Source organism: Triticum dicoccoides, chromosome 1A (genome assembly GCF_002162155.2).
Source record: "Triticum dicoccoides isolate Atlit2015 ecotype Zavitan chromosome 1A, WEW_v2.0, whole genome shotgun sequence".
Taxonomy (NCBI): domain Eukaryota; kingdom Viridiplantae; phylum Streptophyta; class Magnoliopsida; order Poales; family Poaceae; genus Triticum; species Triticum dicoccoides.
In genome coordinates this window covers 504,246,811-504,264,292 of record NC_041380.1, presented here as the reverse complement: position 1 = coordinate 504,264,292, position 17,482 = coordinate 504,246,811, and the positions used below count along the sequence as shown (strand labels likewise).

Sequence of the window (17,482 nt, the reverse complement as noted above, 5' to 3'; positions counted from 1 at the left end):
ATTGCTGTTCCACCTACTGATCCTTTAGAACAATATTTGCTAGACCATGAAAATGATTTACATATGCATGAAAGAAATGAAATAGGTAAGGTTTTCTTTGAACAACGTCCTCTGCTTAAACACAATCTGTCTATTGAAACTCTAGGAGGTCCTCCTCCACCTAAAGGTGATCCTGCGTTTGAATTAAAACAATTGCCAGACACTTTGAAATATGCTTATCTCGATGAAAATAAGATATATCATGTTATTATTAGTGCTAACCTTTCAGAACATGAAGAAGAAAGATTATTGAAAGTTCTAAGGAAGCACCAGGCTGCTATTGGATATACTTTTGATGATTTAAAGGGCATTAGTCCCACTCTATGTCAGCACAAAATTAATATGGAACCTGATGCTAAACCTGTTGTTGATCACCAACATCGGTTGAATCCAAAAATGAAGGAAGTGGTAAGAACGGAAATCTTAAAACTTCTGGAAGCAGGTATAATCTATCATGTAGCTGATAGTAGATAGGTAAGTCATGTTCATTGTGTCCCTAAGAAAGGAGGTATTACTGTTGTTCCTAATGATAAGAATGAACTTATTCCACAAACAATTGTTACAGGCTATAGTGGTAATTGGTTACTGAAAATTAAACAAAGCAACTAGAAAAGATCATCACCCCTTGCCTTTTATTGATCAAATGCTTGAAAGATTATCTAAGCACACACACTTTTGCTTCCTAGATGGATACTCTGGCTTTTCACAAATACCTATTTCTCAACCTGATCAAGAAAAGACTACGTTTACTTGTCCCTTTGGAACTTATGCTTATAGACGTATGTGATACGTCTCCAACGTATCTATAATTTTTGATTGCTCCATGCTATATTATCTACTATTTTGGACATTATTGGGCTTTATTATCCACTTTTATATTATTTTTGGGACTAACCTACTAACCGGAGGCCCAGCCCAGAATTGTTGTTTTTTGCCTGTTTTAGGGTTTCGAAGAAAAGGAATATCAAATGGAGTCCAAATGGAATGAAACCTTCGGCAACGTGATTTTCTCACCGAATACAACTCAGGGTATTTGGACCCTACATCAAGGCACGTAACAGGAGGCCACGAGGTAGGGGGGCGCGCCCCCACCCTCGTGGGCCCCCTGTTGCTCCATCGACGTACTTCTTCCTCCTATATATACCCACGTACCCCCAAACGATCAGATACGGAGCCAAAAACCTAATTCCACCGCCGCAACTTTCTGTATCCACGAGATCTCATCTTGGGGCCAGTTCCGGAGCTCCGCCGGAGGGGGCATCGATCACGGAGGGCTTCTACATCATCATCCAAGCCTCTCCGATGAAGTGTGAGTAGTTTACTTCAGACCTATGGGTCCATAGTTAGTAGCTAGATGACTTCTTCTCTCTTTTTGGATCTCAATATAATGTTCTCCCCCTCTCTCGCGGAGATCTATTCGATGTAATCTTCTTTTTGCAGTGTGTTTGTTGAGACCGATGAATTGTGGGTTTATGATCAAGTCTATCTATGAATAATATTTGAATCTTCTCTGAATTCTTTTATGTATGATTGGTTATCTTTGCAAGTCTCTTTGAATTATCAGTTTGGTTTGGCCTACTAGATTGGTTGTTCTTGCCATGTGAGAAGTGCTTAGCTTTGGGTTCGATCTTGCAGTGTCCTTTCCCAGTGACAGAAGGGGCAGCAAGGCACGTATTGTATCGTTGCCATCGAGGATAACAAGATGGTTTTTTTATCATATTGCATGAAACTATCCCTCTACATCATGTCATCTTGCTTAAGGCGTTACTCTGTTTTTAACTTAATATTCTAGATGCATGCTGGATAGCGGTCGATGAGTGGAGTAATAGTAGTAGATGCAGGCAGGAGTCGGTCTACTTGTCTCGGACGTGATGCCTATATACATGATCATACCTAGATATTCTCATAACTATGCTCAATTTTGTCAATTGCTCAACAGTAATTTGTTCACCCACTGTAGAATACTTATGCTCTCGAGAGAAGCCACTAGTGAAACCTATGGCCCCCGGGTCTCTTTCTCATCATATTAATCTCCATCACTTTATTATTGCTTTGCTTTTACTTTTTACTTTGCATCTCTATACCAAAAATACCAAAAATATTATTTATCATCTCTATCAGGTCTTACTTTAGTAAGTGACCGTGAAGGGATTGACAACCCCTAAGCGCGTTGGTTGCGTTGAGCTATTGTTTTTGTGTAGGCACGAGGGACTCGAGCGTAGCCTCCTACTGGATTGATACCTTAGTTCTCAAAAACTGAGGGAAATACTTACACTACTTTGCTGCATCATCCTCTCCTCTTCGGGGAAATCCAACGCAGTGCTCAAGAGGTAGCAAGAAGAATTTCTGGCGCCGTTGCCGGGGAGTCTGTGCAAAAGTCAACATACCAAGTACCCATCACAATCCCTATCTCCTGCATTACATTATTTGCCATTTGCCTCTCGTTTTCCTCTCCCCCCCAATTCACCCTTACCATTTTATTCGCCCTCTCTCTCTCTATCCTCCCTCTCTATTTGCCTCTTTTTCCCATTTGCTTTTTGTTTGCTTGTGTGTTAGTTTGCTTGTTTGTCGCGATGGCTCAAGATAATACTAAATTCTGTGACTTCACCAATACCAACAACAATGATTTCCTTAGCACTCCGATTGCTCCTCTTACCGATGCTGAATCTTGTGAAATTAATATTGCTTTGCTGAATCTTGTCATGAAAGATCCGTTCTCCGGCCTTCCTAGTGAAGATGCCGCTACCCATCTTAATAGCTTCATTGATTTGTGTGACATGCAAAAGAAGAAAGATGCCTTTATAAAAGCGTGTTCTTCTAGTTCCTATGAAAATAATGATGAAGATCTAAAAGTTATTGATGTGTCCCCTATTAAATCTTTGTTTTGCAATATGAATCTTAATAGTGATGGGACTGAATATGATCCACCTCTACCTAGAAGGCATTCCAATAATTCTGAATCTTTTGATCTTGATGCTAAATTTGATAAAAGTGGGATTGAAGAAATTAAAACCCTAGATGTTACTAAACCCACTATTATGGATTTCAAGGAATTTAACTATGAAAATTGCTCTTTGATTGATTGTATTTCCTTGTTGCAATCCTTTCTAAAATCTCCTCATGCTTATAGTCAAAATAAAGCCTTTACCGAACATATCGTAGATGCCTTGATGCAATCTTATGAATAAAAACTTGAGTTGAAAGTTTCTATCCCTAGAAAACTTTATGATGAGTGGGAACCAACTATTAAAATTAAAATTAAAAATTATGAGTTTTATGCTTTGTGTGATTTGGGTGCTAGTGTCTCTACTATTCCCAAAACTTTGTGTGATTTGCTAGATTTCCGTAATTTTGATGATTGCTCTCTAAACTTGCATCTTGCGGATTCCACTATTAATAAACCTATGAGAAGAATTAATTATGTTCTTATTATTGCAAATAGGAATTATGTGCCCGTAGATTTTATCGTTCTTAATATAGATTGCAATCCTTCTTGCCCTATTATTCTTGGTAGACCTTTCCTTAGAACGGTTGGTGCAATTATTGATATGAAGGAAGGGAATATTAGATTTCAATTTCCATTAAAAAAGGGCATGGAACACTTCCCTAGAAAGAAAATAAAATTACCATATGAATCTATCATGAGAGCCACTTATGGATTGCCTACCAAACATGGCAATACCTAGATCTATTCTTGCTTGTTATGCCTAGTTAGGGGCGTTAAACGATAGCGCTTGTTGGGAGGCAACCAATTTTATTTTTATTCCTTGCTTTTTGCTCCTGTTTAGTAATAAATAAATTATTTAGCCTCTGTTTTGGTTGTGTTTTTTGTGTTTAATTAGTGTTTGTGCCAAGTAGAACCGTTGGGAAGACTTGGGGAAAGTCTTGTTGAACTTGCTGTAAAAAACAGAAACTTTAGCGCTCACGAGAACTGCTGTAATTTTTATTTGGAGAGTGATATTTAGTTAATTCTTTTTTCAGATGATTAATAGATAAATTCCTTACGTCCATAAATTTATTTTAGAATTTTTGGGGTTCCAGAAGTATTCGAAATCTACATATTACTACAGACTGTTCTGTTTTTGCCAGATTCTGTTTTTCGTGTGTTGTTTGCTTATTTTGATGAATCTGTGGCTAGTAAAATAGTTTATGAACCATAGAGAAGTTAGAATAAAGTAGGTATAACACCCATATAAATAAATAATAAGTTCATTACAGTATCTTGAAGTGGTCTTTTGTTTTCTTTCGCTAATGGAGCTCACGAGTTTTCTTCTTTAAGTTTTGTGTTGTGAAGTTTTTAAGTTTTGGGTAAAGATTTGATGGATTATGGAACAAGGAGTGGCAAGATCCTAAGCTTGGGGATGCCCATGGCACCCCCAAGATTATCTAAGGACACCTAAAAGCCAAAGTTTGGGGATGCCCCAGAAGGCATCCCCTCTTTCGTCTACTTCTATTTGACATTCAGAAAGAAAGAAAGAAAGAAAGAAAGAAAAAGAACACCTCAAACTGGACCCTAGGTCCCTTCAAAGATGGAGACACCATGCAGGATTCATATATCTAACAATTTTACTAGCCAGGATAATAAGTTCCTTCACTGGTCACAACTATGAGGTGAAAGCGAAGGATGCATATACTATTTTTGCTAAACAATTTCAAAACACGTAACGAATGCAAGAAGTACATGAATAGAAGCAAGATGTTACATTTTAATACGGGTGTGTGATATAAGCGAACTTTCATGCTTGAGAAGAGTGACTTTGTCTTAGAAAAGTACAACTATGGTGCAATAAAAGAACACATAATAAATGCAAGAAGTGCATGAATATGCACTAGCTACCGCATATGCCATAACAGACTGCATTATGCAGATACAACATGCGTCATTCAAAAACTAATGACTAGGACACATTAGATGCCTACAACTACAACATTAGATACGTCCTAGAGGCAGTGGCTATGTGATACTATGAAGAACACAAGAAGCTAAAGTGCATCAGCTACTAGGCTTGGTCGCAACAAACCTAACCACAAAGATAATAGCATGAGGCAATTGATTTATAGTCTTGCAACATTGAGGCAAACATAAAAACTCATTGTAATATATCAATAATTCGATCATAAAAAAAGACATGGATAATAATCTGTACATGCTTTCCCTAAATCATGTAAATCGGTAAGTTTGCATATACTTGGTGATGATTTGGATTTAATATCCCAACAATCTCACAAGTAATCTAAGAATAAAACCAAGAACAGAGATGATTTAATATGCATGGTCGATGGAAACACAACGAGCCCGAAGTTGCATCCAAACGGGCATAGCTGAGGCTATTGCAAGCAACCAAACTGACCCCAGACACATCCTGCGCTATATATGGAGCTACTGATTCATGGAGACACTCACTCCTGGAATGCACAATGACCAGATGCGTTTGGGCAGTTGTTGAAGGAGCCATGGCAGAACATTTGTGTGAAACTACAGAGCCGAGTGAGAAGCAATGCTTGTTTACGATGATTGACACACTATGTCCCAGGAACCCTTTGTCAGGTTATCAATAACACTATAGGTGATTTGGTGAGCGATGAGACAGGGTGACCCACGAGGAAATTTACCAATCCCCTTCGGCAAGACATCAGTTCGTAATTAGAATTATCTCTGAGTTGGGGATTGTGCCACATCAAAGAACAACATCACATGTGATAACCGTGAACAGAAGTGCGACCCAAAGCTCCGCCACCCGGTTTTGCGAAGATACATGTGGATGCTAGCGCGTTGCTAGATCAGGGTTGGGGCGCGGCGGCAGACGTGTGCCGTGATGCAGGAGGTCGCTACCTAGGGAGCTCAGCCTTGGTGGTACCGGGTGTCACAAACGTCGCAACATTGGGAGCTATCGCCCGTCGAGAGGCCTTACCATTGGCGAAAGATTTGTCACTTCAAAACTTTGTAGTTGCATCAGATTCAAAACAGGTGGTAAAGGATATTGAAAGAGACACATATAGTACCTACAGATGCATCATCAAGGAGATCAAGCACCAGGCGGCTTTCTCTAATTGTAAATTTAATTATGAATGTAGAGGGGCAAACAAAGACGCATATAACTTAGCTAAGTTTATGAACTCTTTGGACTAGAGACGCATCCTCCGCATTGATCCGGCAGCAAGACCCGCCCTGGTCGAACCACCAAACCGCACATCTGTTTTGGTGGGAGGTGCTCAGCTTGGATTCTTGGATGCAAAGGAGGTTGCAAGGGAAGGCGAAAATGGCCTCGTGCACAGTAGTCCTACGATCCGAGCAATTGAGCCCTCCCACATTTCGACTAATAATGCTGAAAAATATTTTACATTTTTGTTACAGAGGTGGTATAGTTATGTGTTGGTGGTTTCCTCAAGGATGGTAGTTAAACTTAACAGGACTCTCTTTGGCACGATAAAGCCAATCTTCCCCGTCCTTGCGCAACCATATCTTCTTAGTTCTTTCTTTTTTGAACTGATACATTCTTAGTTCTTACTTGGACGTAGGGTAATTGGAGTCTGGAGATCAATCGTGCAGAACCGTTACAGATAAAAAATTTATAACAGAAACTTGAAGCGCAGGGCCGTAAAGTCGTTGCAGCCGTATCTATCCACCTCACCGTCGTCGTTTAAACTTCAAACCTACGCCAATCTCTTCCCGCGCCCCTCCCCTCCGCTATATATACACCCGACCCTCACGCCTCAACCACAATCCCACCGCGATCGATCGATCGATCCACGATGGCGCCACCAAGCCCAGCCCCCGCCGCGGCGCTCTTCCTCGCCGCGCTCCTCGTCCTCTCCGCCTCCCCGGCGTCCGCGGCGAGGCCGCGCTCCTCCTCCAAGGTGGCAGCCGGGCCGCACGACATCCCGGCCGTGTTCGCATTCGGCGACTCCACGCTGGACCCGGGCAACAACAACCGGCTGTTCACGGTGGTGCGCGCCGATCACGCGCCCTACGGCCGCGCCTTCCCGGCCGGCGTGCCCCCCTCGGGCCGCTTCTCGGACGGCAAGCTCATCACCGACTACATCGTCGCCGCGCTCGGCATCAAGGACCTGCTCCCGGCGTACCACGCCAGCGGGGTCACCCACGCCGACGCCACCACCGGGGCCAGCTTCGCGTCCGGCGGGTCCGGCCTCGACGACATCACCGCGCACGCCGTCATGGTCTCCACCTTCTCGTCCCAGATCGCCGACTTCCAGCAGCTCCTCTCCCGCATCGGCGAGCCCCAGGCCACCGACATCGCCGCCAAGTCCCTCTTCATCCTCTCCGCCGGCACCAACGACGTGACAATGAACTACTACGACCTGCCGTTCCGCGCCCTCCAGTACCCCACCATCGACGCCTACCATGACTACCTCATCAGCTGCTACCAGTCCTACATCCAGGTCAGATCTTCAGATCATCTTCTTCTTCTCGTCCACTCAGTTAATCTACATACATACTGATCGATTGACAAGCAAGTACACATGACATGCAGAGCCTGTACAAGCTGGGGGCGAGGAGGTTCATCGTGGCGGGGATGCCGCCGGTGGGGTGCCTGCCGATGCAGAAGAGCCTGAGAGGGCAGCAGCCGCCGCTGGGGCACGGGTGCGTGGACCTGCAGAACGAGGAGGTGCAGCGGTACAACGCCAAGCTGCAGCAGGCGCTGGCGGCGCTGGAGGCGGCGAGCGCCGGCGCCAGCATCTCGTACGTGGACACGTACGCGCCGCTCATGGACATGGTGGCGCAGCCCAACAAGTACGGGTTCACGCAGACGGGGCAGGGGTGCTGCGGCACGGGGCTGCTGGAGATGGGGGCCATGTGCACCGGCCTGCTGCCGCAGTGCAAGTCGCCGGCGCAGTACATGTTCTTCGACGCCGTGCACCCCACGCAGGCCGCCTACAAGGCCGTTGCCGGCCAGATCATCAAGACCCACATCGCGCAGTTTAAAAACTAGTGAGATGTGAGTTCTAGTTCTGCAGCTTCGGCTGCGCACGTAGATGATAGAGGAATTAAGCTCGTAGATAGAGTAGATACAGGATTGCTACCAGAGTAGATTAGATATTACTACAGTTCAGTCGAATGTCCTTCAGACATACAGATAGTATCACTAAATTGGTTTGGCACTTTACTGTGATTATTCAGATAGAGTTTAGACTTCAGATCAGCTTCTAGTCATAATAGCAGATTGGATTGGTTCAGATTGTTTTTTTTCCCGTGAATTTGATAGTATCACTAAATTGGTTTGGCACTTTACTAAGCATAAAAATAAGCATAATACTGAAATGCTCATCATCGATTCGCATGTGGATGCATCCACCTTTTGCCTTAGTTATGAGTCTGAATTAACTCCCATATTTTCATCAAAACGAGATAGTTGGTCAGCAAACTCCAAAAAAAAATCTCTCTAGATTTTCTGCAAATTCAGAGTCCCGTCATCAGCTGCTACTTCATTGTTAGCCCTAAGAAACCTGAAGTTAAAGATAAAAGCCATTCGGCAGGTGTGAATATAAAGAGAATGCGCCATTGGGAAAAAAGAGATAGAAAAATCAAAGTATGATATGCATACTGACAGCGAGATTGCGGCAAGAAAAATCAGGCTCCTAGATGAGCATGGACTGGTGATCAGTTTGTACGGTGTTGATATTTCAGCACAAGCTTGAGATTCAGGCTTGATCAATTGGTGTTGGTGATGATATTTCAGGAAAAGAAGAAAATGCTCAATTCTTGATATGTATGCTCAATTCACTGTAATCATCCAGATATAGTTCAGATCAGCTTCTACTCACAAATACTCCCTCCGTTCCTAAATAATTGTCTTTCTAGAGATTTCAATAAGTGACTACATACGGAGCAAAATGAGTGAATCTACACTCTAAAATATATCTACATACATCCGTATGTTGTAGTCCATTTGAGATGGCTAGAAAGACAATTATTTTGGAACGGAGGGAGTAGCAGACTGGATTGGATCGATTGCGACTGTCTTAACACATCCTCTCATCATCCCTCTCCAAATGAAAATCAAAACTTGAAACTAAATAATTGGTTATCTCCATTCTAAACAATATAAGCCAGGAGGAGTGCAGCCTTCAAAACATGTTTTGCAGGTAAAATGAAGTGAATGGTAGATCAGGAAAAAAGGGGCAACTAGCCATAATATACGAAACTAGCAGTTTAATATATATTTTTGTTCATACAAAACCAAAATAATGGAAAGGAAAACCAAATGATCAGATTTTAAGTGTTCGAATTTTAGCTAAGCAACTAAAGAATATAAATAAGCACAGTACTGAAACGCTCATCATCAATTCGTCACATGCCTCATACAAATAAGTTCCTCACAAGTGAGTTAAACATGTGGATGCATCCACCTTTTGCCTTAGTTATGACTCTGAACTAACTCCTAGATTTTCCCCAAAACGAGATAAGTCACTTCCACAAACCCAAACATCTCCATATTTTCCGCAAATTCAGAGTCCCGCCATCAGCTGCTACTTCATTGTTAGTCTTAAGAAACCTGAAGATAAAGGACATGTAAAGATAATGCACCATAGCGAATAAAGAGATGGAAAAATCAAAGTATGCCTCGATGACACCCATGTCTTGGCAGCGAGATTGCGGGAAAAAATAATTAGGCTCCGAGATGAGCATGCATTGGTGATCAGTTGGTGTTGGTATTTCACCACAAGCTTCAGATTCAGGCTTGATCTATTGGTGATGATATTTCAGGAAAATAATAAGAAAATGGTCAATTGGAAATTATGATGACACTTCAGCTTCAGATTCAGACTTGATCTATTGGTGATGATATAATGTGTTTCACAATATATAGTTCTGCACTTTATCTGTTTATCATGATAGCTAGTGCTGCAGACAGAAACCGCTTCTTTCTTCAGATAATGGAAGCTAGTTCAGAAAACACTATACTACTAGATGAAGGGTCCATGCTAAAAGACATGTTGATATTTGTTAGTAGAATTGCAAGTTGCTACCACAGGACTACGACTGGAGGAACAAGTTCAAGTTGCTAGCATTCAACAGAGCGGCCTGTGCCGATTGTTAGTTCGAGCATGCTTATAATAAATAAATATTAGTACTAGTTCCACTGCAACACTAACTTAGAACTTAACCAATTACAGGCTAACTTTAAAAACGACGACATTTCTATTTTACTGGAGGATGATGATATATAAGCAATACATACTAGTTGTGATTCGCAAAAGGAGCAGAACATTATTTCAACAGATCATAAACTGCATATAGACTGAGTAGGAGATATATCTAAGAAAATACAACATCCTAAACATGTGAACGGATGACATGCATCTAATAGTGGAGCAATATAAGCATGACATAGGAAACAGTACCAGAGATACATTGGATGGTAACTTTGTCACCTTCATTTCGCCTGCTGTTTGTCTGAACGAGCCAAAACATCCGCCAGAGTCTTGTTTTTCGCGGTGTCCAAAGTCTTGTTCTTGCCTGCAAAAAGTTCGTTGATCAAGATACAAGAACTTGGAACATAACTATCTTATAGTCATAAAATGTACAATGCATCTATGTACAACAGGAACATAAAATGTATCACCTGGAATTGTGCTAGACCAGAGAAACGACGGGAGCAGACATGGCAGATAACAACCTGAACCCAACTGGCTTGCATCAAGAATCACAGAACCCTCGATCATCCTCTTGCGCATGTCCAAACTAACATGGATTTGGTCCACGCTGAGATGCAGAGCATCAGCGTTTAGTGGGTCGATAGCAGCAATCGAAGGCGTCGCCTTGGCATTGCCCCCATTGCGCCAGAGATCGGGAACAGACACCTGGTGCTCCAGTGTCCAGCGGCCGCTCTGGTGGTTGTCGAGCACGAAGGACCTGATGTGTAAGGGGTCGACCTCGGCGTAGCGCAGCCGGCCGGCGCTGACCCCCATGTGCCGGCGCTGCACAAGCTGCTCCATCTCTGTCTCGCCCTGTTGGTTCGGAAGCATGCTGTCAGGAGGGAGCTCGACGGGGCAGAGCTCGGGCCGGTCGCTGAAAGGGTCGACGCAGACGGCGCCCCAGCTCACGTCCACCCACCAGAGCCGGCCTCCGAAGTCCAGCACCTCGTGGCCCAGGTGCATCCGCCGCTGAGGCGGCAGCGGGGACGGCAGCACCAGCTCGTCCCAATCCCCTGTCTCGGAGGAGAACCGGCGCAGCAGGAGGCGCCGCCCGCCGTCGACCTCGGTGAGCTGAGCAGCGGCATACCTCTTGGGCGGCCCGTTGAGGCCTTCGCCGTCGGCTTGGGTGAGGAGGCCCATGCCCGCCATGCCGTCTGCAAACGTCAAGGTCTTCTCCTCCGGTTCCTCGAACTCCGGGAGGCGGAACAGCTGGCCGGAGACGGGGTTGCAGACGAAGCGCGTGAACTTGCGGTAGAGGAGCTCCAAAGGGGCGACCTTGAGGAGCACCTCGGCGGGGAGGTCCAGGCCGGAGAGCGGGTGAGCCCTGTAGCGGGACTTGAGGGTGCCGAGCAGGAGGAAGCCGTGGGCGCTGGCGGCGAGGACGCGGCTGCGGAGCATGTCGGAGTACACGCGGCCGTCCGGGGGAGGCTTCGACATGAAGGCCCGGCCGAAGATGGGGATGGTGACGTAGGAGACGGCGGGGGCCCGGGCGAAGGAGAAGGAGACGCTCCCCTCGGACTTCTTCATCAGGGTGCCCCGGTCCACCATCGCCCAGGGAGGGATCGAGGCGGCGGCGGTGCAGAGGGAGCGGCGGAGGCGGCCGGAGACGACGCCGCGGAGGAGCGGCAGCATTTTGGCGGCGGCGGGGGCGGCGGCCGATTTGGTGGGGTGGTACTACTACTCTTGTGTGTGCAACCGGGGACGGGAGGCCGAGAAGGCGAGGACGCTCTGCCTGGCTGGTTCACGAGCTGACGAGCACTGGTTCCCGCAGCTCTGAGGCTCTGACAATCAGGCTTTCTTTTCCATTGTCAGTTTAGCTTAGCTTCCTCGCGTGGCCTATCCCAACTGCCCAGCTTTATGGACCGGCAATGCTTCCTTCCCACAATCCCAGCTCATTGTGATAGTTGAACGGAAGATTCAAATCGGGGAGATGGGGCTCAAAGATTCAAATGGACCTCATTTTTTTATGCATTGTAAAGTTAGTATAAAATTGAGTCATTTATTTTGAAACGGAGGAAGTAGTTTGGTACTCTTACACCTAGACTAAACATGATCCCTCCCCGCGATCGCCCATCTCGTCGAGGTAGCTGCATCAATCTGAAAGATTCAAATTGAGGAGAAGGGGCTGAGGCATTCAAGTGGGCTACTAGCAAGGTACATTCCATACTTTTTCCCTTTGATTTTTAAATTTAAATATATTATGTTTTTGAATCGAAAGTCTAATTTATGTTTTTGTGTGGGTCAATTTATGTTTCATTTGCATGTTAGTCTTTCTTGCGACGAGGCCTTTGAAACAATACCACTTTTGAATATCTTTTGATAAGTTTTAAAATCTTCACCAACTTTCAACTGTTCAAACTTGACTAAAACGGAGAATGAATTCAACAAGTTTCAAATACTAAAACTTAAACCCTGCACCCTAGGCCCGAAATCCTAAGCCCTACACTCAAAACGCAAATGAATCTTGATAAACTTGGTAAAAACTTAATATTATGATTATCAAGATTTAATATTTAAAACTTAGTCAAAATGTAAATGTTATTAAAATGTATTCAAGAATAGCCTTGACGCAAGTAACCCGGATATGCAAATGAAAAATAATTTGTTCTAACTCGCTGCTCTATCACAACTAGTCAACTTTATGGTCTTGCAAAGACAAATACACCAGGACCAAACACGATTACTTCCAACAATCCCATCTCATCGCGGGAGTTGCCTGAAATATTCAAATGGGAAGAAGGGCTGAAAGATTAAATGGAGGCTGCTCCGAAGATGGAGCCGAGAGAGAGCACCAAATTTGGGATCGTGCGCTCGACGCCGCGAACGATGGCACATGGCCTGAGTGGAACGAGACCACCTTGACCTGTTTCCATGACATAGAGGCTCACAATGTAGCCCATGGATGATCGGAGTGGGACGAGGTCGCCCTACCTCATTTCCGCACCATTGAGGCCCACAATGTCGTGTTCCCTGCCGATGACCGCGTCGATGCGTCATGCACCGACAAGTCCCGTAACCAGTCCCGCTTTAGTTATTTTTTATATGTATTTAAGTCATAGTGCGGCTCATTTTCCGCCCTGTATATGAATGAAATGTAGTTCGATGAATCATTTGTAGTTCTAGTTGAGTAAATCATTTTTAATTATATTTCAATGAATTTGGATGTTGTGCTTGGGTGGGGAATTGAAGAAGAAATAGTTAGCCAAGGACATATGGGTGCCATATGCAAGGAAATTTTGAAGGTTGTTGTCTGTGTCAAAACCGGCGGATCTCGGGTAGGGGGTCCCGAACTGTGCATCTAAGGCGGATGGTAACAGGAGGCAGGGAACACGATGTTTTACCCAGGTTCGAACCCTCTTGATGGAGGTAAAACCCTATGTCCTGCTTGATTAATATTGATGATATGGGTAGTACAAGAGTAGATCTACCACGAGATCAGAGATGCTAAACCCTAGAAGCTAGCCTATGGTATGATTGTATATTGTCCTACGGACTAAAACCCTCCGGTTTATATAGACACCGGAGAGGGCTAGGGTTACACAAGGTCGGTTACAAAGGGGGAGATATACATATCCGTATTGCCTAGCTTGCCTTCCACGCCAAGTAGAGTCCCATCCGGACACGGGACGAAGTCTTCAATCTTCTTCATAGTCCAACAGTCCGGCCAAAGGATATGGTCCGGCTGTCCGGAGACCCCCTAATCCAGGACTCCCTCAGTAGCCCTGAACCAGGCTTCAATGACGATGAGTCTGGCGCGCAGTGTTGTGTTCGGCATTGCAAGGCGGGTTCCTCCTCCGAATACATCGCGGAAGAATTTGAATACAAGGATAGTGTCCGACCCTGCAAAATAAGTTCCACATACCACCGTAGAGAGAATAATATTTTCACAAATCTAATCTGTTGACTTGTTTTGGCAACATGATATTAAGCCATGGCCCGGTGATTATTCCAACCATTTTTCTTCAACCAGCTCCGCTCATAACGCGAGGCGGTTTCTTGACACGTCTTGTCAAAGCAGAGATCGTGTTCCCCTAATTACAGGATTCTCATCAATACGGTCGTGGGTAACCCAACCGTACCTAGGACTCCTAGATTTTAGGCAAGTCCCAAACGGCCACTAGGAGGACGCTTGATATTCACCCTCTTTATAAAGGGACAAGGCTTTTACTCTTTTCCCTCCCGTGCTCAATCGAATCCTTCCCCCGCCTCAAGTTCTAACACCCAAAGCCCAGGTCAGGTGCTTCGGACCTTCAATCATGTCCGGATCTAGCCTTCAAGGCCGGTGGATGCCCTCCTCCGTTACGGAAGAGGATATCAAGAAGTTGAGGGAGGCTAGATACCTGACCGCCGAGGTTTCGCATCGGCTGCCTGCCCGAGGGCAGGTCGTCCCTACTCCTGAACCCAACGAGAACGTTGTGTTCATCTCCCACTTCCTCCGAGATTTAGGCCTCCCTCTGGATCCCTTTGTCAGGGGCTTGATGTTCTATTACGGGCTAGACTTTCACGATCTAGCCCCGGACTCCTTTTTCCACATCTCGGCATTTATTGTCGTGTGTGAGGCCTTCCTCCGCATTACCCCTCACTTCGTCCTGTGGCTCAAGACCTTTGACGCGAAGCCGAAGATGGTCGAGGGGCAGTATGCAACGTGCGGAGGCGCATTAATAAGCAAGATAGCAGGAGCTCTATGGCCAAAAGGTTTCTTTCCAGAGGTGTCCGGATTATGGCAACGGGAGGGGTTTTACATCATAGCTCCCAGAAGTGCCAAATGGGTGGCTGCCCCCACTTTCTGCTCGGGCCCTCCACCACAACTGATGTCATGGATTATCAGAGGACTGAGCTGGGGTCCAGTCAAGGACGTGCCAATACTGCAGAGCCGCATTCATATCTCTTCGAAGGAGATTTAAATCTGGTTACAGTGGTGCAAGTCATGTTGGTTCATCGAGTCCAGCCTTGCAAAAGCTGGCCCCTCCGCATGTGGGAGTTCAACCCAGAAGGGCCGCGCACTATCCAGAATTTCCTCGGCCTGACGCACGAGGAGATGTACAAATCATTCTTTGGACCCCAAATAGAGTGTCCGAATACTACCGAGGACGTGGGCTTGAGCAGCAACCGTACCGCCGACCAGGTAAGTAATCCTTTAGCTGAACACACCGTCTTTCATTTACCATGACGTCATTCTGAGAAATCGCTCCTTGACCAGGACTGGCTAACAAGGGCGAAGATGATTCGGTGTTCGGCCCCCCTTCCTGAGGGTTTGGAGAATCCGGTACTGGAAAAGATGCTTGAGCTAGCACCTTTCCCGGAGCCCTCAAAGGAACATAAAGGGGGGAATAATGAGGTTGAAAGCGGGCCCCCATCACTACCAATTCCAACTGAGGGAATGAGCGCCTCCGTGAAGGAGGATAACCAAGGGGAAGAATCTGGCCTTCTCTCGCTTCGGGGAAGGAAGAGGACTGCCTCTGAAGATCTGAAAACCGAGGCTTCCAAACGGGAGAAGAAGTCTCCACTAGAGGGTCCTGCCTTGGAGGGTGCTTTTGCCGCACAAAGTCCGTGCGAGGATCAGCCCTCCAACGAGCTGATACGTCTCCAACGTATCTATAATTTTTGATTGCTCCATGCTATATTATCTACTGTTTTGGACTATATTGGGCTTTATTTTCCACTTTTATATTATTTTTGGGACTAACCTATTAACCGGAGGCCCAACCCAGAATTGATGTTTTTTTGCCTATTTCAATGTTTCGGATAAACATAATATCAAACAGAGTCCAAACGGAATAAAATCTTCGGAAACGTGATTTTCTTGCCGAACGTGATCCAGGAGACTTGGACCCTACTGCAAGGGATCAAAGAGGTGGTCACGAGGGTGGGCCCCCTTCCTAGGGCGCGCCCCCTGCCTCGTGGGCCCCTCGGTGCTCCACCGACGTACTCCTTCCTCCTATATATACACACGTACCCCCAAACGATCAGAACAGGAGCAAAAAACCTAATTCCACCGCCGCAACTTTCTGTATCCACGAGATCCCGTCTTGGGGCCTATTCCAGAGCTCCACCGGAAGAGGGCCGTCATCACGGAGGGCTTCTGCATCATCCTAGCCCCTCCGATGAAGTGTGAGTAGTTTACCTCAGACCTTCGGGTCCATAGTTAGTAGCTAGATGGCTTCTTCTCTCTCTTTGATTCTCAATACAAAGTTCTCCCCCTCTCTCGTGGAGATCTATTCGATGTAATCTTCTTTTTGCGGTGTGTTTGTTGAGACCGATGAATTGTGGGTTTATGATCTAGTCTATCTATGAATAATATTTGAATCTTCTCTGAATTCTTTTATGCATGATTGGTTATCTTTGCAAGTCTCTTCAAATTATCCGTTTGGTATGGCCAACTAGATTGGTAGTTCTTGCCATGGGAGAAGTGCTTAGCTTTGGGTTCGATCTTGTGGTGTCCTTACCCAGTGACAGAAGGGGCAACAAGGCACGTATTGTATCGTTGCCATCGAGGATAACAAGATGGGGTTTATTTCATATTGCATGAATTTATCTCTCTACATCATGTCATCTTGCTTAAGGCGTTACTCTGTTTTTAACTTAATACTCTAGATGCATGCTGGATAGCGGTCGATGAGTGGAGTAATAGTAGTAGATGCAGAATCGTTTCGATCTACTTGTCACGGACGTGATGCCTATATACATGATCATGCCTACATATTCTCATAATTATGCTTAATTCTATCAATTGCTCAACAGTAATTTGTTCACCCACCGTAGAACACTTATGCTCTTGAGAGAAGCCACTAGTGAAACCTATGGCCCCCGGGTCTATTCTCATCATATCAATATCCATCACTTTTATATTGTTTTGCTTTTTTACTTTGCCTTTACTTTTTACTTTGCATCTTTATATCAAAAATACCAAAAATATTCTATCTATCAGATCTCACTCTCGTAAGTGACCGTGAAGGGCTTGACAACCCCTAATCACGTTGGTTGCGAGTAGCTATTGCTTTGTGCAGGTACGAGGGACTTGAGCATGGGCTCCTACTGGATTGATACCTTGGTTCTCAAAAACCGAGGGAAATACTTACGCTACTCTGCTGCATCATCCCTTCCTCTTCGGGGAAAACCAACGCAAGCTCAAGACGTAGCAAGAAGGATTTCTGGCGCCGTTGCCGGGGAGTCTGTGCAAAAAGTCAACATACCAAGTACCCATCACAATCCCTATCTCTCGCATTACATTATTTTCCATTTGCCTCTCGTTTTCCTCTCCCCCCCCCCCAATTCACCCTTGCCG

At 45.3% G+C, this 17,482-nt stretch overlaps 2 protein-coding genes across 3 annotated transcripts; one reads left to right on the top strand and one right to left on the bottom strand.

Moving 5' to 3' along the window:
- Nucleotides 1-6,792: 6,792 nt before the first annotated feature.
- LOC119310252 (GDSL esterase/lipase At2g40250-like) lies at nt 6,793-8,235 on the top strand. The gene is made up of 2 exons (XM_037586083.1): nt 6,793-7,440; nt 7,533-8,235. Exons 1-2 carry the CDS (start codon nt 6,793-6,795, stop codon nt 7,989-7,991), a joined length of 1,107 nt encoding a protein of 368 aa, XP_037441980.1. The 3' UTR covers nt 7,992-8,235.
- Nucleotides 8,236-9,203: 968 nt separating this feature from the next.
- Nucleotides 9,204-12,009, bottom strand: LOC119283400. 2 transcript variants are annotated; one of them, XM_037562970.1, is made up of 3 exons: nt 10,626-12,009; nt 10,405-10,519; nt 9,204-9,554 (listed from the first exon to the last, which is right to left on the bottom strand). In XM_037562970.1, the coding sequence occupies exons 1-2, from the start codon at nt 11,827-11,829 to the stop codon at nt 10,437-10,439; spliced, it is 1,287 nt and encodes a 428-aa protein (XP_037418867.1). In that variant the 5' UTR covers nt 11,830-12,009; the 3' UTR covers nt 9,204-9,554; nt 10,405-10,436. The 2 variants fall into 2 exon arrangements, with proteins under 2 accessions (XP_037418867.1, XP_037418860.1); XM_037562963.1 differs by having other exon boundaries at nt 9,205-9,554; nt 10,435-10,519.
- Nucleotides 12,010-17,482: the final 5,473 nt, after the last annotated feature.